We start from the raw sequence: 22,186 nt of genomic DNA, 5'->3' as shown, positions 1-22,186 counted from the left end.
AAACAGACTTTCTTCACGCAGCATGGCTCGCGTAACAACGGTTTATACGTTTAAAACTTCTTTATCTATTTTTCATGAACACAGCTGTAGTTAACATGAAAAATTCAGAAGAAAATTTGTTCAAATTTCAAATTATGGAATAATAACAATTTTCTGCGAGTTGATAAAAAGTACAACTTTCTACCAAGTTTTGTTTAGCAAAAAGAGTGAATCCATTTAATTTGTAAAGAACGTACAATAAAGATCCCAACAACCTATTAGTGATGATTTTCATGGCACATGTATTCGCTTGAAAAATATTTGTTATTTATTTGTAAACCCTATAGATTCATAAATTTCCCCTTTACTCCAATGGTAGTTTAACATTTATATTTATATATTGTATTGATTGGGAACCGTAAAACTGTGGAAGACGATCTTCTCATGGTTTTGAAATCTGAATGAACATGAGAGAAATTGTGCAGTGTATACATACAGACACATTTTTCTTAATAAGTTTATTTCAAGCTACTGCTTGCTTTGTTACAACATCAAATACACGTGAGATTGCATGAATCTCAGTTTTACGGGTCCCACATGCAGTCGTTTTTAAAATTATGAATTATATAAATTTTTATTAAAAAATCTATTTGAAGATAACCATGCAGCGTTTGTCCAAGCTCTTGAGTCTGCTGTCAACTATATTTCTGTTTGTCGTCTTCCTCATGTTTATCAATCTAAGTGTTATACAGACTCACAAGCAAACAGGTATAAACGTCATAATATCCAATGTACAGGGTTTCCCACAAAGAATGAGACTTCAGAGACGACTGCTAAATTTCACTGCAAACCAACATGTGCAAGCTCTCATAAAAATATCTAACAGAAATTTTTCCAATTACTCTTTAACTTAAGCTTTAGGAACAAACGCGTTGTGTTTTAAAAATGTATATGTCTAGGGCTAAGAAAAGATATAAGTGAGTTGGTGAGGTAAAACCAAAGGCCAAGACGAGGCTGTTTAAAAAAGTTTCAGAGTTGGCTATATCTCAGTGATTAAGTATTCTCTACAACTGTAAATTTGTTGCTCTCTTTATCCAATGATTAAAACGGCCATACCAGACTATGTTCATGGCAGAATATTTAATTTAAACTGGGGAACTTCGTGTTTAAAGATTTCAGGTCGTCTTTATAGTATCATCCTTTGTGAGTAACTCCGTACCAAGGATAGGGTTTGTTTACATTTTAAGTTGTAATCCCCTCAGGAATGCTAAATTGGTCTTGTGTTTACAATCTTTGTTATTGTATACAATAAAGATATTTCGCGAGCTTTACATTATACTAACTGCAAACAAAACCTATTCGTTTTACTAAATACTCTTGACTCTTGTAGGACAATCTATTTTTCAACTATTTTCATTCATCTCTCCTAACATTTTTGGCTTCAAAACTACCTAAACACAAAATTACAATTTATTATATACAATATATAGAAGTGGAGGAAATTGTCCTGACAGAAGACGACTTTCCTTTACAGAATCAGTATATAGGAGCGGTAAATATGGAATATGTTAATATTTCTAAATATTTGTATAAAGGAATTGAGTCTTTGCTACAGACTCTAATCTTCTAATCCTTATATTTTTTCAACCTGATGGTGCAGACCTTTTATATCTAAAACTTAAACTATTTGATGTAATAATTCATAAATTGAAATATCTAAGGTCTACGACATTTGGGTTTTAAAAATAAAAGGGTTTGAAAAATAGGGTCTGTGCACAAACGATATCATTCCTTTAGAACCAGCACAATAAGGCTTAAATTGATGTAAAATGGGTTGGCAAACTCTTCAAATATTTGCCTATAGCAAAGTTTTTCATTAAATATTATTTTTTTTTTCTATTTTACCCAGCACTAAATAGGCCAAGACTTTAAAGCTTGATTTCAAGATTTCAATTCAGAATATAAACCAGAATCTTTAATCTTAATAAATATATATAAAATCTAATTTTGAAATAATTTCTTGATCACCGTAACCTGTCAAAACTAAATTCTAACTTTATTCATGAAAGGATCCGGAGGAGCTAGTGAAAACTATAGAAAATGAAGAAAAGATATTTAAAGAAATCAGGAATATTCCAGATTAATTTAGAGTACTCAACATTATTTCTTTAGTTTTATAAAAAGTTTCGCTTTTTTTCCAAATAAAAAAAAAGTTTAAATATTTTTTATTTCATTAATGTTATTTAGCAAACATGATCGTAGCTTATTTAGCTGTTACTAGCTATAAACTGTTATAACAGTATTTTATGAGTTTCTATTTTCAAAACTAATTTTATAAGGAAAATTGAAAACCGTATGGTGTCGACATTCTAGATAAATTTCATTCTACAATATTCCTAAAAATATTCCAGATAGTTTTCATTCTACAATATTCCTAAAAATATTCCAGAAAGTTTTCATTCTACAATATTCCTAAAAATATTCTAGATAGTTTTCATTCTATAATATTCCTAAAAATATTCCAGATAGTTTTCATTCTACAATATTCCTAAAAATATTCCAGATAGTTTTCATTCTACAACATTCCTAAAATATTTTACAGATGGTTTTCATTCTACAATATTCCTAAAAATATTCAAGATAGTTTTCATTTTACAATATTCCTAAAATATTTTACAAATAGTTTTCATTCTACAATATTCCTAAAAATATTCCAGATAGTTTTAATTCTATAATTTTCCTAAAATATTTTACAGATAGTTTTCATTCTATAATATTCCTAAAATATTTTACAGATAGTTTTCATCTACAATATTCCTAAAAATATTCCAGATAGTTTTTATTATATAGTATACCTAAAAATATTCCAGATAGTTTCCATTCTACAATATTCCTAAAAATATTCCAGATAGTTTTCATTCTACAATATTCCTAAAAATATTCCAGATAGTTTTCATTCTACAATATTCCTTGAATATTTTACAGATAGTTTTCATTCTACAATATTTCTAAAATATTTTACAGATAGTTTTCATTCTAAAATATTTCTAAAATATTTACAGAAAGGTAAAAAACACGTCAAATATTATTTTACATTTAATTGTTAGCCTCTTGTCAACATAATCCTCATTAATTTTAATTCAAATTTGAAAAAATAATAATAATGTACTATCTAGTATCTTTACAATAAAACAAGACATTTGTAAATATGTTCCCTACAGCCGACTAAACGGCTGGACCGATGGGCTGAAATTTATTTGTGGACACTCAGGGGTAGCCTGGGGGTGACATTCAAATTCAAATTTTTATTTTTATTTTATTTATCAATTTATTAATTTCCAAGGGCAACGACGTGCGGGCCCTTCAGCTAATTCTCAATAATCAAGTTTGTTTATTAACTTTGAAATCTGGAATTTTAACTTTTTCTAGGAAAAAATTCAGGAAACATAAATTATTTATTTACTTTTTATTTTCTCTTTTTTAATCTAACATTTGAAAGATTTTTTGTCCTATGTTAATTTATCAAAAACGACAAATAATGCTGAAATAGCACATAGAAAAGTAAAAATTATTTCAAAATGTAGATTTTATTCTGAATTATTATCATTATTGATTAAATAAGCATGATACCTACAGTAAGCTGAAAAAGCAGATACAATCTGCCGGTCAGCACAAACGGAGGAATAAAAAAGCTCGAAAGAAGAGAAGTATCGAAGACGATGAAGGAGAAAAAAGACTCGAAGAAGATGAAAAAACGAATAAAAAACGACGATGTCAAGAAAAAGATAAACGTCTATTAGGTATGAAAATATTATATTATTTTTATCTCTCGTTCCTACCTCAAATTGAAATAATCTGAGTCCGAGTTTAATGAATTTCTACCACGGCTCAAATCCGCCAAAAATCGGGTTTTTATTGAGCGCCGGCTTAAATCTTTAATCCTTTACTTCTGAAGGAATGCCATGATTTAACCTTTTCAGAAGAAAATGTTTACAATTTTAACTGCATTAAACCATTTTTTAAATATTTTAAATGTGAATACAAGGATACCAAATATAGAGGAGATTATTGTTAAGGTCCTTTAATAGTGGATACAAGGATACCAAATATAGAGGAGATTTTGTTAAGGTCCTTTAATAGTAGATATACAAGGATACCAAATATAGAGGAGATTTTGTTAAGGTCCTTTAATAGTAAATATACAAGGATACCAAATATAGAGGAGATTTTGTTAAGGTCCTTTAATAGTAGATATACAAGGATACCAAATATAGAGGAGATTTTGTTAAGGTCTTTTAATAGTGGATACAAGGATACCAAATATAGAGGAGATTTTGTTAAGGTCCTTTAATAGTGGATACAAGGATACCAAATATAGAGGAGATTATTGTTTAGGTCCTTTAATAGTGGATACAAGGATACCAAATATAGAGGAGATTATTCAAAACAATCCAAACCTAGGTAAATATACACCATCTATTTCAATTGTGAAAATTTTATTTATCTTTGTACAAATTGTAAAACACAAAATCACAAAAGTTAATGGATTTTATAAAAAAAACATTTTTTGAATTGTGTTAGAGGCTAATTTTAACATTTTGATCATTCATAAACCTTTCCTGGGGTCAAGTGAGGTCCCACACAAATTTTAGACCCGATCGGTTCTGCCGTTTTGACGTTTATTGGACACAAACAAACCGACAAACAGACAGATAAGCATATATTGATATAATATATATAGATTATATATCTCAGTAATCCGAACTTTTCAAACTCTCCTGTTAAAATCATAAATTTTCCAATCACCTCTTTTTAACGGCAAAGATTAGACAATATTTTGACGTTTGGGAGATTTTTATCAAATAATTTGCGGATTTTTAAAACTGGATCACTTAAGAACACATGGATCACTAAAGAACACACAAATAAATTTAAAACTTATAAAAGCTTCGTAAGCCATGTCACTTTTTAAACATAAAAGTATTTGCTACAACATAGAGTGATAACAAAAAAAAAAGTGGAATGAAAGTCGTCTTCGTTTATTTTAGGTAAGTTTTCGTTTTCATATTGTTAATTATGATTGATAATTCTCTAAATGTGTTCAACATTTGTGTGTTGTTAATCCCGGAATACATTTATCAGTATATTTTGTCAACCAAAGACGAGGGTTTATTTTAGTTTCTCTATACATTTAATTCACTAGCTAGTCATATATTGTTTAAACTAATTTCATTGACATACATTAATTGCAAATTTTATTAATCAAACAAGTTTTAAATAATAAGCTCCTTAGTTTTATCTTTTTCAAAATATACACTTGAATCTAAATACTCGCTAGGGAGACCTCAGCATGCAATTTTTGCCCGATTACAGGGTAAATTTTGTATGACGGAGGTCCAAAAGTGAGGCATGGCTCAAATTTGGTCGTGTTGCAAGGAACTTCGCGCTTTACAAAAAACTGTTGATGAGACCAGGACACGGAAAGGACTTGAACCTCCAATCCATTACTGGAGTCCTTTGTCATCCCCGCCCTTTGTGATTTGATTTGTATATAGATATCCAATGATAGTCGTGCCTGAAATATTTGAGGGAACAAGCAATTTGCACACTTAGATTTAAAAATTGTCACAACGGATATCAAGATTAAGATTGTAGATTTAACCTATTTCAAACTAGAACTATTTCAGAGTCATACAATTATTACAGTTTACAAAACTTGTCAGAATGCTTTTAAAGAAAATTTAAACGTAGACGACTTTTCATCCGCTTTTTACCGTTATTATCCCTCAGTAAAAAGTAGTTTCATTGTAGAAATAAGTTTAGCACATTGCACACGAATGTACAGTATGCTGTATGCATGAATGAGACACAAGACACCATTTTAGTGACATATCTGGCGCACAAATGCCAAAGCAGTTTTTTTCATATTGTAGGATTTCCAATTTTTCATTTTCCTTGAATATATTTAAATCGCTAAAAACATAAAGAAACTGAGTATTTGCCACAAACTAAAATTTCTAATTCCTCTTTCGTTGCAACCTTATGGAGTAAACCTTTGATATTTAAAACTTAGATTATTTGGTCTAACATAATTTATAGTTTTAAATATAAGAGACTTATTACTTCAGGTTGCAAAGATTTAGGAATCAGAAAAAAATTCAATTACTGTTGTAAAATAAAGTAGTTTTTTACTAGAAAAAGGAGGAAAGTTCAGTCCTGTAAACTGTAGGCCTAAGGAGGAGATCGTCTTCATTGTTCCGTACAGGTAATTTAAGTTAACTCTAAAACCTTCTAGAAAATAAAAATTTGCCAGTTGCCAGGGTTACCCATAAAGGATGAGACTTCAGAGACAGTTGTACGGAATTTGTTTATTACACCATTAAAATACTAAATTGAAGGCAGAAACTGAAGATAATGTTTTATATGAAGAAAATACGAAATAGGGAGATATATTTTCTGCAGTCAGAAGGACTAATCTAAATTCATTCAATCCGAGCATTAAACGATATACGGTATAAATAATTTATTGAACAGTAAATCATAAAAATGAAATCGATACTAATACTACTGATTAAGAGAGATGAATTTAAGCTCGAGTTTCCGACTCACGAACCATTCGTTCCAATTATGTTCACGTAAAATGAAGGTTCGTCGTCAACTGAGATCTGGATCTTTTCCCAGTTGACCTGCTCCCTTCATCTCTGAAATCCCTAGTTTTTTGGTATTCCCAGGTGAATTAACCTGAGCTTTATTCGGGCCTCATTCTAGCGTCGGTTCAACCAACCCTTCTCTCCATTTCCCGCCTAACTATTTACAGATTTTTACCAGGGGTGAATATTTTATCCTTGGAGCATCGTCATGAGATCATAAACCTCATCAATGCTACAATAAAGTTTTAAATATTTAGCTTTTTGGGTCGTCTTTACAGTCTCATCCTTTGTGGACAACGCTGCACTTTAAAAAACTTGTTTTTTGCTTTTCTATCTAATTTTTAGCAAAACAAGAGATTTTAAAATTTTTTAAAAGTTATTTTCACAACAAAACAATAAAAAACAGAAAATAGAGAACAAAAGTTGAAATTTTAACTCACCAACAGTTAGGAACTAAATTACTGACAAAAAAATCTTATCCCTAAATCTTTACAACCTAATGGTGAAAACTTATGATTTTTCAAACTAAATCGGCTTGATCTATTAGAATTTATAGTTTTAAACGGCAAAGGTTTACGACATCAGTTTGCAAAGATATAAGGATCAGAAAATTAGAGTTTGAGACAATTTAGTGTTCTGGGTAAACCAAAACTTTTCCTCATACTTACATTTAAGGTTAAGCTTTTGGAATGCAAAATGCAAACTGCATATATAGGAATACCTCTTATTAGATTCTGGGGATTAAAGATTTGATTTATATACTTTAATATATTAATATGCTTGTATTTACTACCCCTAATACAGATCAAAGGATATTTCTTGATGATTATCAATCTCAAGGGAGGGTGCATAATATGACAGTTTAATACATTGAATATAAATAGATATCCATTTAGATAGATAGATAGATAAATCTAAGAAGTATAGATAAAAGATAAAATACTATGCAGTACAGGGTGTCCCCATAAACATAAGCTGAGTCTGCGAGGTTGGTTTTTAATTTTGGTCATTATATGCCTCTAGGGACTTTGCTTACATACTATAAACTATTCAGTAATACGTTGAAAATTCATATTTAAAAATAAACAAAATAATCCAGCAGACAAAGTTAAAAATTATATTATGGGTTTTAAAATTAGGTATTTATACAATTCTTATTCTCAACAAAGTTGTCACATGATTATTAGGTTATTATAGGCCGGTGAAAAGCGATCAGATATTTTTCAAATTTATATTTCGATGACTGTTGAATAAAGAAAATGTGGCTAATATTTTCTTACTGCATTACGGTACAAAGCATGTACAGTATGGTTTTGCTTTTGAGGCGTGTACAGGAATTCCACCCCTCCCTTCCCCTTTTCCCAAAAATCAAATTCACCAAATTTCCAAAATAAATAGGAAGGAATAAAATGTCGTCGTTGACAAAAACTGTTCAGATTTTTTATTAAAGGTTGTAGGTGTCCATATACATATTTACTAGATATATTTAAGACATTATTCTAAAACTAATTCAAAGTTACATCCATATTTAATATTTCTTAAATGTTTTCATATTATTACAAAAGGTGTAGAATGATAATACTTTAAAGTATTCATTTCCTAATGGAAACATTTAATCAGCGGCGAGAAAAAATGATTTTTATCCTAAAAACGAACTTTAAAAATGAATTTGTTATCTATTGTTATATATTTTAAAAATGAATATTTGTTATCTGTTGTTATATATTTTAAAAATGAATTTTTGTTATCTATTGTTATATATTTTAAGAATGAATATTTGTTATCTATTGTTATCTATTGTTATATATTTTAAAAATGAATATTTGTTATCTGTTGTTATACATTTTAAAAATGAATATTTGTTATCTATTGTTATATATTTTAAGAATGAATATTTGTTATCTATTGTTATATGTTTTAAGAATGAATATTTATTATCCTAAATGTTATAAGAGATGATGTGTAGGAAAAAGTTGTGCAGTTTAAAAAATTGTAAAAAATGAACTGACTTATTATTATTTATATTATTTCTATAAAATTATTATTGTTTAGATCCCGTGAGGATAACTTGTTAGTTTGGTTAAATCATATGCATCCCATACTACAGAGACAAGCTCTCTTTTACAGGTATCTTTCTTTCTGTCTTTTATATTCATAATTTTTATTTTTCTAGATACCAGGTATATCCTAGTATATACATAGCTATGATGTATGTATGTATGTTACACTTTTGTACGTCATCACTCTGCATACTCATATGTGCATTGATCATATTACTGCTTTCAAATAAGTGCATTTAAAGCATGTAAAAGCTATTCGCCGTTATTGTGATGGTTTGTCAGTATGGCGTCTTCACAATTTAAGTTCTCAATGTGCGTCCACAATGTAAGTCTTTAAGTCCTCGATGTGCGTCCTTTTTTACTAGTTTTATTCTCGATCATGAGTGATTTAAAATTAGTGGTTCAAATAATTAATAATAATAAAGGATCAGTGAGTTCACTTCTGCAACAAAAACAATTCCACTCTCCACTAAAACCATCTATTTCTTTGTCGTTGAACTGAAGTGCACACAGACAGCTTAGTTTAAGATGATATGACATGTTTCCAGCCAATCTCAGTGGCGTATTACAGTGGGGGGTTATTGGGGTTAATTACCCCCACCCCCCTAGAATCCTTTGGGTAATTACCCCCCCCCCCCAATTAGAATCTTGGGGATAATTACCCCGTAAACGTATAAAATGCGGTTTTTTTGCTGAAAAATAGGTGAATTTTTTTATAAACATAGATATTTTTTAAAAAAAAGTATAAGAATTTTTTGGGAGGTGCCGACCACAGCACTAACGATCGGGATGTGCTTCTTCGAGCAAACTCTGTCCTTTTTACAGGATTGAATCCTGGGTACCTTTACGTTAAGTAAAAGGTTTTATATATAGAAAAATCTTTTAAAAAATTAATTATTTAGCAAGAAATTCAACTTTAAAATTCTTTGAACTGCCTCTTTTTTTTCTTTAGGACTAGCTTAAGCTTTTTGTCTAGGAAGTGACGGTAGTTGGAAATTGAAAAAAAAAATGTTGAAATTAAGATTTTGAGAAGTCCGTGGTAGTGAGGGAAGAAGGGAATTGGGAAAAATACAATTTAATTTATGTGAATATTAAATTTTTAAAAGTCGAAGGTAGTGGGGGTAGTTGGGAATTGAAAAAGAATTCTTGAATTGATGTTGAAATTAAGTTGGTTCGGTGGTAATGAGGGTAGTTTTTAATTTTAAAAAATTCTTGAATAAATATCGATAAAAATATTTCAACAATACCTTTCACGAGCTATTTTTCTATCTGTCTAGGGTTATTGTCGTGGAGCAAATTGATAAACAATCCTTTAATAGAGCTGCTCTTTTAAACATAGGTAAACAATCCATTAATAGAGCTGCTCTTTTAAACATAGGTAAACAATCCATTAATAGAGCTGCTCTTTTAAACATAGGTAAACAATCCATTAATAGAGCTGCACTTTTAAACATAGGTAAATAATCCATTAATAGAGCTGGTCTTTTAAACATAGGTAAACAATCCATTAATAGAGCTGCACTTTTAAACATAGGTAAACAATCCATTAATAAAGCTGCTCTTTTAAACATAGGTAAACAAACCATTAATAGAGCTGCTCTTTTAAACATAGGTAAACAATCCATTAATAGACCTGAGGCCGAATTTAAATTTAAGCCGCGGCTCAAATATGGTTGGTTCCACTTAAATTTGTATAAAATTTTTCAAGATTTAAGCGGGCGATCAATTAAAACCGGCTTTTGGGGGATTTGAGACATGGCTTAAATTCATTAAACCCGGACACTGCTCTTTTAAACATAGGTAAACCATCCTTTAATAGAGCTGCACTTTTAAACATAGGTAAACAATCCATTAATAGAGCTGCTCTTTTTAACATAGGTAAACAGTCCTTTAATAGAGCTGCTCTTTTAAACATTGGTAAACCATTCTTTAATGGAGCTGCACTTGTAAACATAGGTAAACAATCCTTTGATAGAGCTGTACACTTGTAAACATACTTTGTAAACCATACACTGTAAACCTTAGTTTAGTAGAGCTGCACTTTTAACCATATAGGAAAACCATCATTTTTTAAAACTTTATAAAAGTTAAATATGATTAAAGAGTTTATAGATGAATTTTACTATTCTATCTAATTTCAGGTATTCTGGAAGCACAGAAATTAGGTAATTGTTTAAATATTGCATACAAATATTGTTTATTTTTAATGTTACAATAATGATAGAAAAACTAACAAAAAAGTTGAAGAAAAGCATTGTGTACTGTACTGTACATTGTACGTAAAGTGACATTTTACATGGTAAAGCGGTGCTGTTTTAAAAATAAATGGTTTTTGATTACTCTCTCTATAAACTAAAAGAATATTGAAGAAACAAGTTCCTCTTGCCACATTTAAACAATATATGATCCAGTCCTTGACTTGAACAGCACACACAAAATTTTTTTCTTCTATGAAGATACATATATATACATGACAGTTATAACCAGAAAACTCAGAAATAGAAAGACGACCTTCAGAATAACGTTATAACTTTAAAAAGTCCAATGAGCATGAAACACAGCATTTGTTCCGTCAGCAGATGCGGATCCAGCTCTTTGAAAAACTGTTATTCCATTGTTTTCTGTTGTATCACTGTATATTTATATATATATATATTAATAGAAATAGAAAAAAATATATATATAAGTATTTTTGATATATTTGCATGTGAATCTCAAGTAAATAATTAATATTATTGTTTAATATCTGATTATCTGATTATTATAATTATTGGCAGGATCCCCCACCTGCTTCGTGTTTCATGATGTAGATCTACTAGCAGAGGATGACAGGTCGTCTTTATAGTTCAATAAATTAATCAAAAATACTAAAAACTACCATTAAATGTATTTTGTTAAGCGCATATATCGTTCAATTAAAAACTCTCCTTTTTCACAGTTTCCTACTAAACTAGTTTTGTACATGAATATCTATAAGGGTGTCCCACGAAACATGACAATAGCAGGACTTGAACGTCGTCTTTGTTCTTAATTGCTACATTTGTGTGACAACCTATTTTTATAAGTAAAATTCTAGAGATAATAATCACAAAATAGCCCTAGTCCTGGCATTTAAAAAATGTGGTTTGCCTTTTTTTGTGCTTACAATATTACCCGAGGTATGAAGAATTTCGTTTAGATGTCTTCAAGTTTTGTTTTATTTAACAAAATTGAGATCTGAACAAATAGCTCCGGTAATGTCAACACCATAAAAAAAGGCAGACCACATTTGGGAAATATTAGGACTAGGTGTTTTTTTTCAAGAATCATACACGTTAAAATAAGTTGACGACTGGATGTCACAAATAAATACCAAAATCAGAGACGACTTCTCTGATCTTGGCATTTTTCGTGGGACATCCTGTATATTCAAATTACTGTTGAACATGACTATTTGCTTAACTATTGTTTACCTGAATATTTGTTAAAAATACTGTTGTACATGAATTTTTTGTTCAGGAATATCTATGAATGTGTAAAGGGAGCAGCGAGGGCTATGTCAGTGGCTGCCAGGTAAAGGGTTAAACAGTACACCATACAGTACAGGGTTAAACCGTGCACATGCATACAGTACAGGGTTAGACAGTACATCATGCTGTACAGGGTTAAACCGTGCACCATACTGCATAGGGTTAAACAGTACACCATACAATACAGGGTTAAATAGTACACTATACTGTACGGGGTAAACGATACACCATGCTGTATAGGATTAAACAGTACACCATACTGTAAAAGGTTAAACAGTAGTACACTATGCTGTACAGGGTTAGCCAGTAGTAACTATGCTGTACAGGGTTAGCCAGTACACAATGCTGCACAGGGTTAAATTGTAGACCATGTTGTACAATGTTTAACAGTACACCATGCTGTACAGGGTTAAACAGTATTACACTATGCTGTACAGGGTTAAACAGTAGTACACCATGCTGTACAGGGTTACACAGTACACCATGCTGTACAGGGTTAAACAGTAGACCATGCTGCACAGGGTTAAACAGTACACCATGCTGTACAGGGTTAAACAGTAGACTATGCTGTACAGGGTTAAACAGTAGACCATGCTGTACAGGGTTAAAAAGTAGACCATGCTGTGCTGGGTTAAACAGTAGTACACTATGCTGTACATGGTTTAACAGTACACTATGCTGTACATGGTTAAACAGTAGACTATGCTGTACAGGGTTAAACAGTATAACAGGTTTTCTCTCTTTCTTTTAATTTTACAGAAACATAGCCTATACTACGTCGACTACGCGTAATTCCTTTGGGCCTCTGTCTCAGGGTTATTGTGAACGAAACACACATAAATCTTGAAAAGACGACATCTAGTGTCCTGTCTGTTATTTTAATTTATCTATGTTTATTAAACACCTCAAATTCAGAATTGATTTAAACAAAACTGTCAAAGCTTGGTATAATGAATAGTTTTACATTTTTTTCAAAAAAAACAGTAAATTAAAATGTGTATGAAGATGAGTTATATTTTAAAACTGTTTTCTTACGAATCCCAGTTTTATTTCTACATGTTATACATCGTGTATGAGATATTCCTTAAAGAACTATAAAAATGACATTAGCAGAAAACCTAAAAATTTCTTTCCAATATTCTAATTATTTTCTTTGCATTTCAAACTTTTCTTTAATGCTTGAATTTAATCTTGGTTCCTATAAAATTATCTGATATAAAAAAATCAACTTTAAGATATTCATCCATTATCCGAATTATAATATGTTTGTTTTAGTAAATGGAAATACAAACTTCAATATCAGGAATACTGTGGAGGAGTTATGGCAATCGGTAATAATAACCAAAAGAGAACGATTACTACTTTTATAGTAATATGATGATACTAATAATAATAACAATTATCATCATAATAATAATAATGATAATGATAATGATAATGATAATGATAATGATAATGATAATGATAATGATAATAATAACAATAATAATAATCAGGGTTGATGAGTTTTTTTTTATATTTATTTGTCCAGTATTTTTCTATATTCTTTTTATTCCTATTTTTTTTAACTGTAATCCTATTAAAGACGAATAAACCTAAACCTTATCTAGATTTGTATGATATCAAGAAGTTCAACGGTTTAGCAAATAGTTTCTATGGCTGGGGAGGGGAGGATGACGACCTTTATCACAGGTAAATAGTTTCTATGGCTGGGGAGGGGAGGATGACGACCTTTATCACAGGTAAAATACTTTCATGGATGGGGAAGGGAGGATGACGACCATTTTTCAGGTAAATTAGTTTCTATGGCTGGGGAGGGGAGGATGACGACCTTTATCACAGGTAAAATAGTTTCTATGGCTGGGGAGGGGAGGATGACGACCTTTATCACAAGTAAAATAGTTTCTATGGCTGGAGATGGGAGGGTGACGACATTTATCACAGGTAAATAGTTTCTATGGCTGGAGAGGGGAGGATGACGACCTTTATCACAGGTAAATAGTTTCTATGGCTGGAGAGGGGAGGATGACGACCTTTATCACAGGTAAAATAGTTTCTATGGCTGGAGATGGGAGGGTGACGACCTTTATCACAGGTAAAATAGTTTCTATGGCTGGGGAGGGGAGGATGACGACCTTTATCACAAGTAAAATAGTTTCTATGGCTGGAGATGGGAGGGTGACGACATTTATCACAGGTAAATAGTTTCTATGGCTGGAGAGGGGAGGATGACGACCTTTATCACAGGTAAAATAGTTTCTATGGCTGGAGATGGGAGGATGACGACCTTTATCACAGGTAAAATAGTTTCTATGGCTGGGGAGGGGAGGATGGCGACCTTTATCACATGTAAAATAGTTTCTATGGCTGGGGAGGGGAGGATGACGACCTTTATTACAGGTAAAATACTTTCATGGATGGGGAAGGGAGGATGACGACCATTTTTCAGGTAAATTTTTCTATGGCTGGGGAGAGGAGGATGACGACCTTTATCAGAGTTTAAATAGTTTCTATGGATGGCAAGGGGAGGATGACAACCTTTATCACAGGTAAAATAGTTTCTATGGCTGGAGAGGGGAGGATGACGACCTTTATCCCAGGTAAAATAGTTTCTATGGCTGGAGAGGGGAGGATGACGACCTTTATCACAGGTAAAATGGACAATGAATTTTAAAAAGATTTTTACTTACATCTGAGGATTAAAGTTTAAAGTCATCATCAACAGAAGATGGCCAAATTTAACCTTTAAATTGTTATTTTTTATTCAGGTCGTCATTAAAGTCTCATTCTTTGTGGGTAACCAGAATAAGTACTGTGATAATGATTTTGAAAATGTTTTTTTTTCAATAATTAATTTTAGGTTGAAAAGTTCAAATACTTCAATAATACGGAAACCAGCCAATATTGCGAGGTAAATTATTATTATGCTATCTCTCGATCTAACTGAGGATTCAAATCTGGAAAAATGTTTCACTTATTGGTCATGAAGAATTCAAAAGCAAAAACAATTCATGGTCCAACTGGAAATACAATCATATGATATTTAGACAATTTGTCCTCGAAAGTGAGATTTTGCATCCTCTCAACATTTTGCAGAAAAGATGAAGATAAGAAAATATCATATTTTGTAAATATTTTTAGATATCTAATGCTTCAACATGACTCTGCTGTGGAAAGTCCAGAACTAAAGGTATTTATTGTCTAAGATAAAAAATAAAACTCTTAGAACATAATGAAATAAATTTTTAAAATTCGGTGACGGTGATGGACCAAACCTTTGTAGAGTAAATAAAATAGAAGTTGGAATTCTATATTTTATTGAAAATATATTTTGGTCTGGGTTGACCCTCGTCTTATGATTGTTTCTGTCATAAAGATTCAAAACAAAAAAAAATAAATGTTTTTATTTTAAGAGTGTCATGGAAATGAGCAGTAAAGATAAACTGATGAACGAAGGTTTAAATAATATTGAATATAAAATAAAGGTAATTATTTTTAGTTAAAATTTTTCTTTTTAAAATTTCTTTTTTCCAGTAGCTTAATTTGTAAAGTTATTTTAAGAGATGAGAGGAGTTTTTTTGAGAAAAAATTTCATATAAAGATATATTGAGAATGGTTTTGGGGTTTTCTTATATTCATATTTTATAAAAAGAACTGTAGACGTAATTTCTAGACTAACATGTCCAAGTAAAACTTTCACTGATTAAGGATAAATGAGATATTTTTTATATATTTTAGCAGAACTATTTTTTGATTCTGGGTTCTCTGCAGACTTGCAGTTTTATGTAGCAGAGACAATAGAGCCAATTTTTTTAATTTTACACTTTTCTAGATAAAAATACGACGATATTATCCTCACTGTTATACAGATACAGGTTTGAAGGGTTGTGAACCGGACATGCCAGTCAGTAACTGTAGAGTAATTTGAAACAACGTCTATATTCCCTTTAAGTTTCCGACGCTTATGAGCACGTGTTTTCTAGGATGTACATGAGACTCCTTTGTACACATTAATACAAGCAGAACTTCCAGGGCCCAGGAAGGTATTCAAGGTATGTAGATAAGACTCCCTTGTACTCCTTGTACACATTAATACAAGCAGAACTTCCAGGACCCAGAAAGGTATTCAAGGTATGTACATGAGACTCCCTTGTACACATTAATACAAGCAGTACTTCCAGGGTCCAGAAAGGTATTCAAGGTATGTACATGAGACTTCCTTGTACACATTAATACAAGCAGAATTTCCAGGGCCCAGGAAGGTATTTCCTTGTACACATTAATACAAGCAGAATTTCCAGGGCCCAGGAAGGTATTCAAGGTATGTACATGAGACTTCCTTGTACACATTAATACAAGCAGTACTTCCAGGGTCCAGAAAGGTATTCAAGGTATGTACATGAGACTCCCTTGTACACATTAATACAAGCAGAACTTCCAGGGCCCAGGAAGGTATTCAAGGTATGTACATAAGACTCCCTTCTACACATTAATACAAACAGAACTTCCAGGGCCCAGGAAGGTATTCATGGTATGTACATGAGAATTCCTTGTACACATTAATACAAGCAGTACTTCCAGGGTCCAGACAGGTATTAAGGTATGTACATGAGACTCCCTTGTACACATTAATGCAAGCAGAACTTCCAGGGTCCAAACAGGTATTAAAGTATGTACATGAGACTCCCTTGTACACATTAATACAAGCAGAACTTCCAGGGTACAGACAGGTATTAAAGTATGTACATGAGACTCCCTTGTACACATTAATACAAACAGAACTTCCAGGGTCCAGGCAGATATTCAAGGTATGTACATGAGACTCCCTTGTACACATTAATACAAGCAGAACTTCCAGGGTACAGACAGGTATTAAAGTATGTACATGAGACTCCCTTGTACACATTAATACAAACAGAACTTCCAGGGTCCAGGCAGATATTCAAGGTATGTACATGAGACGCCCCTGTACACATTAATACAAGCAGAACTTCCAGGGCCCAGGAAGGTATTCAAGGTATATACATGAGACTCCCTTGTACACATTAATACAAGCAGAACTTCCAGGGCCCAGAAACGTATTCAAGGTATGTACATGAGACTCCCTTGTACACATCAATGCAAGCAGAACTTCCAGGGCCCAGAAATGTATTCAAGGTATTTACATGAGACTCCCTTGTACACATCAATACAAGCAGAACTTCCTGCAGGGCCCAGGAAGGTATTCAAGGTATGTACATGAGACGCCCTTGTACAAGCAGAACTTCTAGGGCCCAGGCAGATATTCAAGGTATGTACAAACTATAAACATATTTATCAAAAGTAAAAAATTATAAATGAATAGATGATTTTTTATTATAGTGTTCATCATGAAATGCATGACGCACAACGACAATACAAGTAATATTTGTCACCCTACAATATGTCAATATGCACTGAGAACTCCTGTTTATTTGTGGTACCGATCCGACTTAATGGCAGCTAGAGCAGTGTGTGCAGAATGTACATGACAATAGTCGACCAATTGGACAATAAACCAAATTAATGAATTCCTACATGGGAGATTAATAGCTAAAGGCCGGTACAAACACCAAGAATGGTAAAATTTCAAATGAACCTGCGAAGTTTAAGGTCAATAATAGGTTTTATTGAGAAAATGTTTTATTCCTTTTTGCTGCAAATATTCATAAAAAAAAGAAATAATGTTAAGCATATTACAGTATTATTTCCCTTATATGCGTTATTATCTCAATTCTAGAAGTTGACATGACCTTTTCGTTTTGAGTTTTTAATCCCTGTACTAATATTCTTAGTCTAAAAAATTCTTTTTCAAATTTCTCCCCCCCCCTGGCCCCTCTCCCCTGATTATAAAGATTAATTTTTTAGGTTGAGCAAAAGAGTTTTTTTACCAGGTTTTCAGAACAGGTAAACACTTACAGTACAATTTATTTACGTCCAAATAAACATGGGCATAAAAAGACGACTTTAAAATCGTCCTTGATATCCGATAGTTGGTAAAGGACAGAGAGTTAATATAAATATTATACGTCTCTTACTTTCCTTACTTTGTATCTTTAAAATGGACGAATATATATTAAACTATCAATTTAGCTGGTACATAAATGGTAGACCACATTTTTTTGGGGAAATTTCGAGGCCAATGCATTTTTCGGCCTAAAGTGTGCTAAATGGGAATCACTAAAATTGTGTTTACGAAATAATGTCGCGCATATAACAAAGTTGTCAGTTCCCCATTCCGCCATCATATACAAGTATATTGTACAGAGCGTCAAAGGAGCGCATGTAGATTATCTCCAAGCTTTAACGCCAAAATACGCACATAATACTTGGAAAAAAAAAATTTTCTGCAAAAAATATTTTATAGAAACCTTTGACATCTTTAAAAAATGCCTCATTGTTTTTTGAACTATTCACGATCTCATATGATTTGGGACACCCTGTATATGAGCATGCTCTGCATTAAATGCATATGAATTTGATCCCCATGATGATGAATCAGGTGTAAAGAGCCGGAAACTTTTGTCCTGAACTAAATGTGGTAACCTCGCTTCTAAACAACTAACATTCCCTTCTCTCCGCACCGTAGTTTTGATATAAGTAAAAATACAAAGATAGATCTTATCCCCTTTGCTATTCTATTGGTCCTGAGTACTCACTAAACACGCGAGTGAACCATGATTTGATCAGAGGCTACTATACGTGTGAAACTACTGTCTCAGCCCAGTTCTAAACCCTAGTAAATCCTGGCTTTATCCTTTTCGTTAATCTTTATAGGGGATTTTATCAAAAAGTCGAGAGTATTTCTAACCTTTTTAAACATCTAAAGGGCTAAAAAACTCTTAAAATCAAAAGCTTGTGATCGATTTAAAGTGTTGTGTATTAACTTTAAACTAATCCGAAGGTGACCTGATAGTCAAACTAATTTCTCCCATTTATGTTCTAGACGTAGTGATCGACCACCTTGTAAGACGACTTACCTACCCTAGAATAATTGTAAACATACTTTTTTTATTCTTCGAAGATTGCCTTTCCGGAGTTTGTTTTTCCGCATTTTATCTTTCCGTAGTTTGTTTTTTCCGCATTTCATCTTTCCGTAGTTTGTTTTTCCGCATTTTACTTTTCCGGAGTTTGTATTTCGACGTTTTGTCTTTCCGGAGTTTGTATTTCTACATTTTCTCTTTCCGGAGTTTGTATTTCTACATTTTGCCTTTCTGGGGTTTGTATTTCTACATTTTGTCTTTCCGGAGTTTGTATTTCTACTTTTTGTCTTTCCAGAGTTTGTATTTCTACATTTTGTTTTTCCGGAGTTTGTTTTTCTACATTGTGTCTTTCCGGAGTTTGTTTTCTACATTTTGTCTTTCCGGAGTTTGTATTTCTACATTTTGTCTTTCCGTAGTTTCTATTTCTACATTTTGTTTTTCTGGAGTTTGTATTTCTATATTTTGTCTTTCCGGAGTATGCATTTCTACATTTTGTCTTTCCGGAGTATGCATTTCTACATTTTGTCTTTCGGGAGTTTGTATTTCTACATTTTGTCTTTCCGGAGTTTGTATTTCTACATTTTGTCTTTCCGAAGTTTGTGTTTCTACATTTTGTCTTTCCGGAGTTTGTATTTCTACATTTTGTCTTTCCGCAGTTTGTGTTTCTACATTTGTCTTTCCAGAGTTTGTCATTGCAACTTTGGTTTTCTCTGTTTTTATTAATATTTCTAATATATTTACATAGTTATCATCCTTTCAGATATTTCCTGTATACATTACAATTACAATTACCTTATTAATAATAAAGCACAATTGTGACAAAATGGGGGGGGGGAATAATAATACAAAAACTAATCGTATTTTCATTTATTTACATAAATATTATCCACACGATATATACTAGTTATATTTTAGGTTGGAAATACTATACAGAAAACAGTTCAGAAGATTATGGCCCCCTCTCAGGTTATAAAGTTAAATTTACATATAAAAGCATTTCATTTTTTGAGTTTTTTTTTTTAACAATTAACCAGAATTAAAAGACTGACTGAAAAGGGGTGTATGACCAAAATAGAATTATCATTTAGTCTGTACTAACTATTTATGAATTTGAACTGTCTATACTTCCGGTTCAATTTTAATAAACGATTCAAATCCTTCCTTAATCTTTAACTTTGAATTAGTGGTTCAAATTTGAACCGTCAGTTAGTTGTTTAGTGACATAGCTTTCATTCATTAAATTTGGTCCCAGGGAATTTAGTGATTTCAAATCTTGAATCACTGATTCAAAAAATGTTAACCGTTGTTGGTAGAGGCAGACATTGTGTTAAATTCTCTGTACCGAAACACTAAATGGAAATAAAAATAGTTCCGATTAATTCATAATTGAATTTTTTCTATTACTTTTTCCAAGCCACTCAAAAATCAATCCAAAATTTATCAATCTTTGGAAAATATTAAATTTAATTGAGTAAGAAAGACTCGGATCTTTTGACAAATATTTGATTTAATTAAAGCGATTTCTTCATTTTTTGATATTTTTTTTTCACTGATTTCTTTTTACCTTTTAAGTTTTGTCAAATGTGTTTGGCAGGTTTCGAATCAGGAGAAAAGATTAGTTTATCAAACTTTCTTTTTATAAAAGATAAATTAGAATTTCATTGTGCTCTCTAGTCTCGATAAACTAGAACCTTAACAATCTTTTCCCCCGTTTTCCACATTTTTCCCCTCTTTTCCAATTTCAACTAACACTTTCATTGAAAATGTTTGGCTTTAAAATCTAATTTTTTCTTCTAAAGATTTTTTACAAAACTTTTTGTTTGATTATTTTAAACTTAACCTTGCTACAAGAGCAAATGAAGCAGAAAGGAATTGAGTCTTTTTGCCACAAAAATGCCAACCTGATGGTGTATTTGATCTAAAGAATTCATAGTTTGAATTATTTCACGTCCAAGAAATAGGGTTGCAAAGATATAAGATTAGAAAATCAGAGTTTGTGGCAAAGACTCAATTCCTTTAAAAAATAATTTAAAATCTAATTTTGATATTGTACAGGAGGGTGGGCACTATACTGGAGATTCATCTTGGGACAGTTCTAAACAAACATTATAATCAGCTTAATTCAATAAACTTAGAGATATTAATCAGCTCAATCAGATGAGACGGATATTGATCAGCTCAATCAGATTAGATGGATATTAATCAGCTCAATCAGATGAGATGGATATTGATCAGCTCAATCAGATGAGATGGATATTGATCAGCTCAATCAGATGAAATGGATATTAATCAGCTCAATCAGATGAGATGGATATTGATCAGCTCAATCAGATGAGATGGATATTAATCAGCTCAATCAGATGAGATGGATATTGATCAGCTCAATCAGATGAAATGGATATTAATCAGCTCAATCAGATGAGATGGATTTTGATCAGCTCAATCAGATGAGATGGACATTAATCAGCCCAATCAGATGAGATGGATATTGATCAGCTCAATCAGATGAGATGGATATTAATCAGCTCAATCAGATGAAATGGATATTAGTCAACTCAATCAAATGAGATGGATATTAATCAGTTCAATCAGATGAGATGGATATTAATCAGCTCAATCAGATGAGATGGATATTAATCAGCTCGATTAATCAGTTAAATATATTTATGTCAGCTTATATGTAAATTGTTACTATTTCATTCTAACAATCAAAATGTAGAATTTATAAAAACACATATCCTTATATAAACCAAAGATGTGATAATATGGAGCTTGTAGTTGTAAGCTACTAGTATTGTAAAAATATCTGTAAATAAACCAATGTTATAATCACATATTCATTTAAATTAGAAGTCTTTTTCCCTAAGGTTTTTTGTTAAGAATGTCTAACCAGTCTTCCCGTTGTACAGCTATACAATATTCTCACATATAGGTAACCATTGAAACTTCTCTTTATAATTTGTTTCTTTGCATATTTTCAGAGTTAA

At 31.7% G+C, this 22,186-nt stretch overlaps 1 protein-coding gene and 1 long non-coding RNA gene across 2 annotated transcripts; both read left to right on the top strand.

Annotated features, from left to right (window-relative positions):
- The first annotated feature begins 639 nt into the window (after positions 1-639).
- Positions 640-2,119, top strand: LOC111709460 (uncharacterized). Its single transcript, XR_002766865.1, has 3 exons — positions 640-747; positions 1,470-1,531; positions 2,049-2,119. It is a non-coding gene; the product is annotated as an uncharacterized LOC111709460 (long non-coding RNA).
- A 1,472-nt stretch (positions 2,120-3,591) lies between these two features.
- Positions 3,592-22,031, top strand: LOC111709451 (beta-1,4-N-acetylgalactosaminyltransferase bre-4). The gene is made up of 17 exons (XM_023483115.1): positions 3,592-3,779; positions 4,375-4,440; positions 6,175-6,244; positions 8,682-8,756; positions 9,967-10,028; positions 10,831-10,854; positions 11,467-11,521; positions 12,188-12,241; positions 13,474-13,529; positions 13,809-13,890; positions 15,059-15,109; positions 15,340-15,388; positions 15,612-15,683; positions 16,182-16,250; positions 18,085-18,123; positions 20,115-20,165; positions 21,255-22,031. Exons 4-17 carry the CDS (start codon positions 8,719-8,721, stop codon positions 21,309-21,311), a joined length of 759 nt encoding a protein of 252 aa, XP_023338883.1. The 5' UTR covers positions 3,592-3,779; positions 4,375-4,440; positions 6,175-6,244; positions 8,682-8,718; the 3' UTR covers positions 21,312-22,031.
- Positions 22,032-22,186: the final 155 nt, after the last annotated feature.

Source organism: Eurytemora carolleeae, unplaced genomic scaffold (genome assembly GCF_000591075.1).
Source record: "Eurytemora carolleeae unplaced genomic scaffold, Eaff_2.0 scaffold738, whole genome shotgun sequence".
Lineage (NCBI taxonomy): Eukaryota > Metazoa > Arthropoda > Copepoda > Calanoida > Temoridae > Eurytemora > Eurytemora carolleeae.
Note: the sequence above shows the minus strand (reverse complement) of the source record. Positions and strands in the feature narration are given on the sequence as shown.

What these genes read in the sequence shown, in the direction of transcription:
- LOC111709451 (XM_023483115.1), top strand. Translation starts at nt 8,719, where the DNA reads ATGCATCCCATACTACAGAGACAAGCTCTCTTTTACAG. An exon ending in GGCCCAGGAAGGTATTCAAG is followed by an intron (nt 16,251 to 18,084) that starts GTATGTAGATAA and finishes TTAATTTTTTAG; the next exon opens with GTTGAGCAAAAGAGTTTTTT. An exon ending in TTACCAGGTTTTCAGAACAG is followed by an intron (nt 18,124 to 20,114) that starts GTAAACACTTAC and finishes GTTATATTTTAG; the next exon opens with GTTGGAAATACTATACAGAA.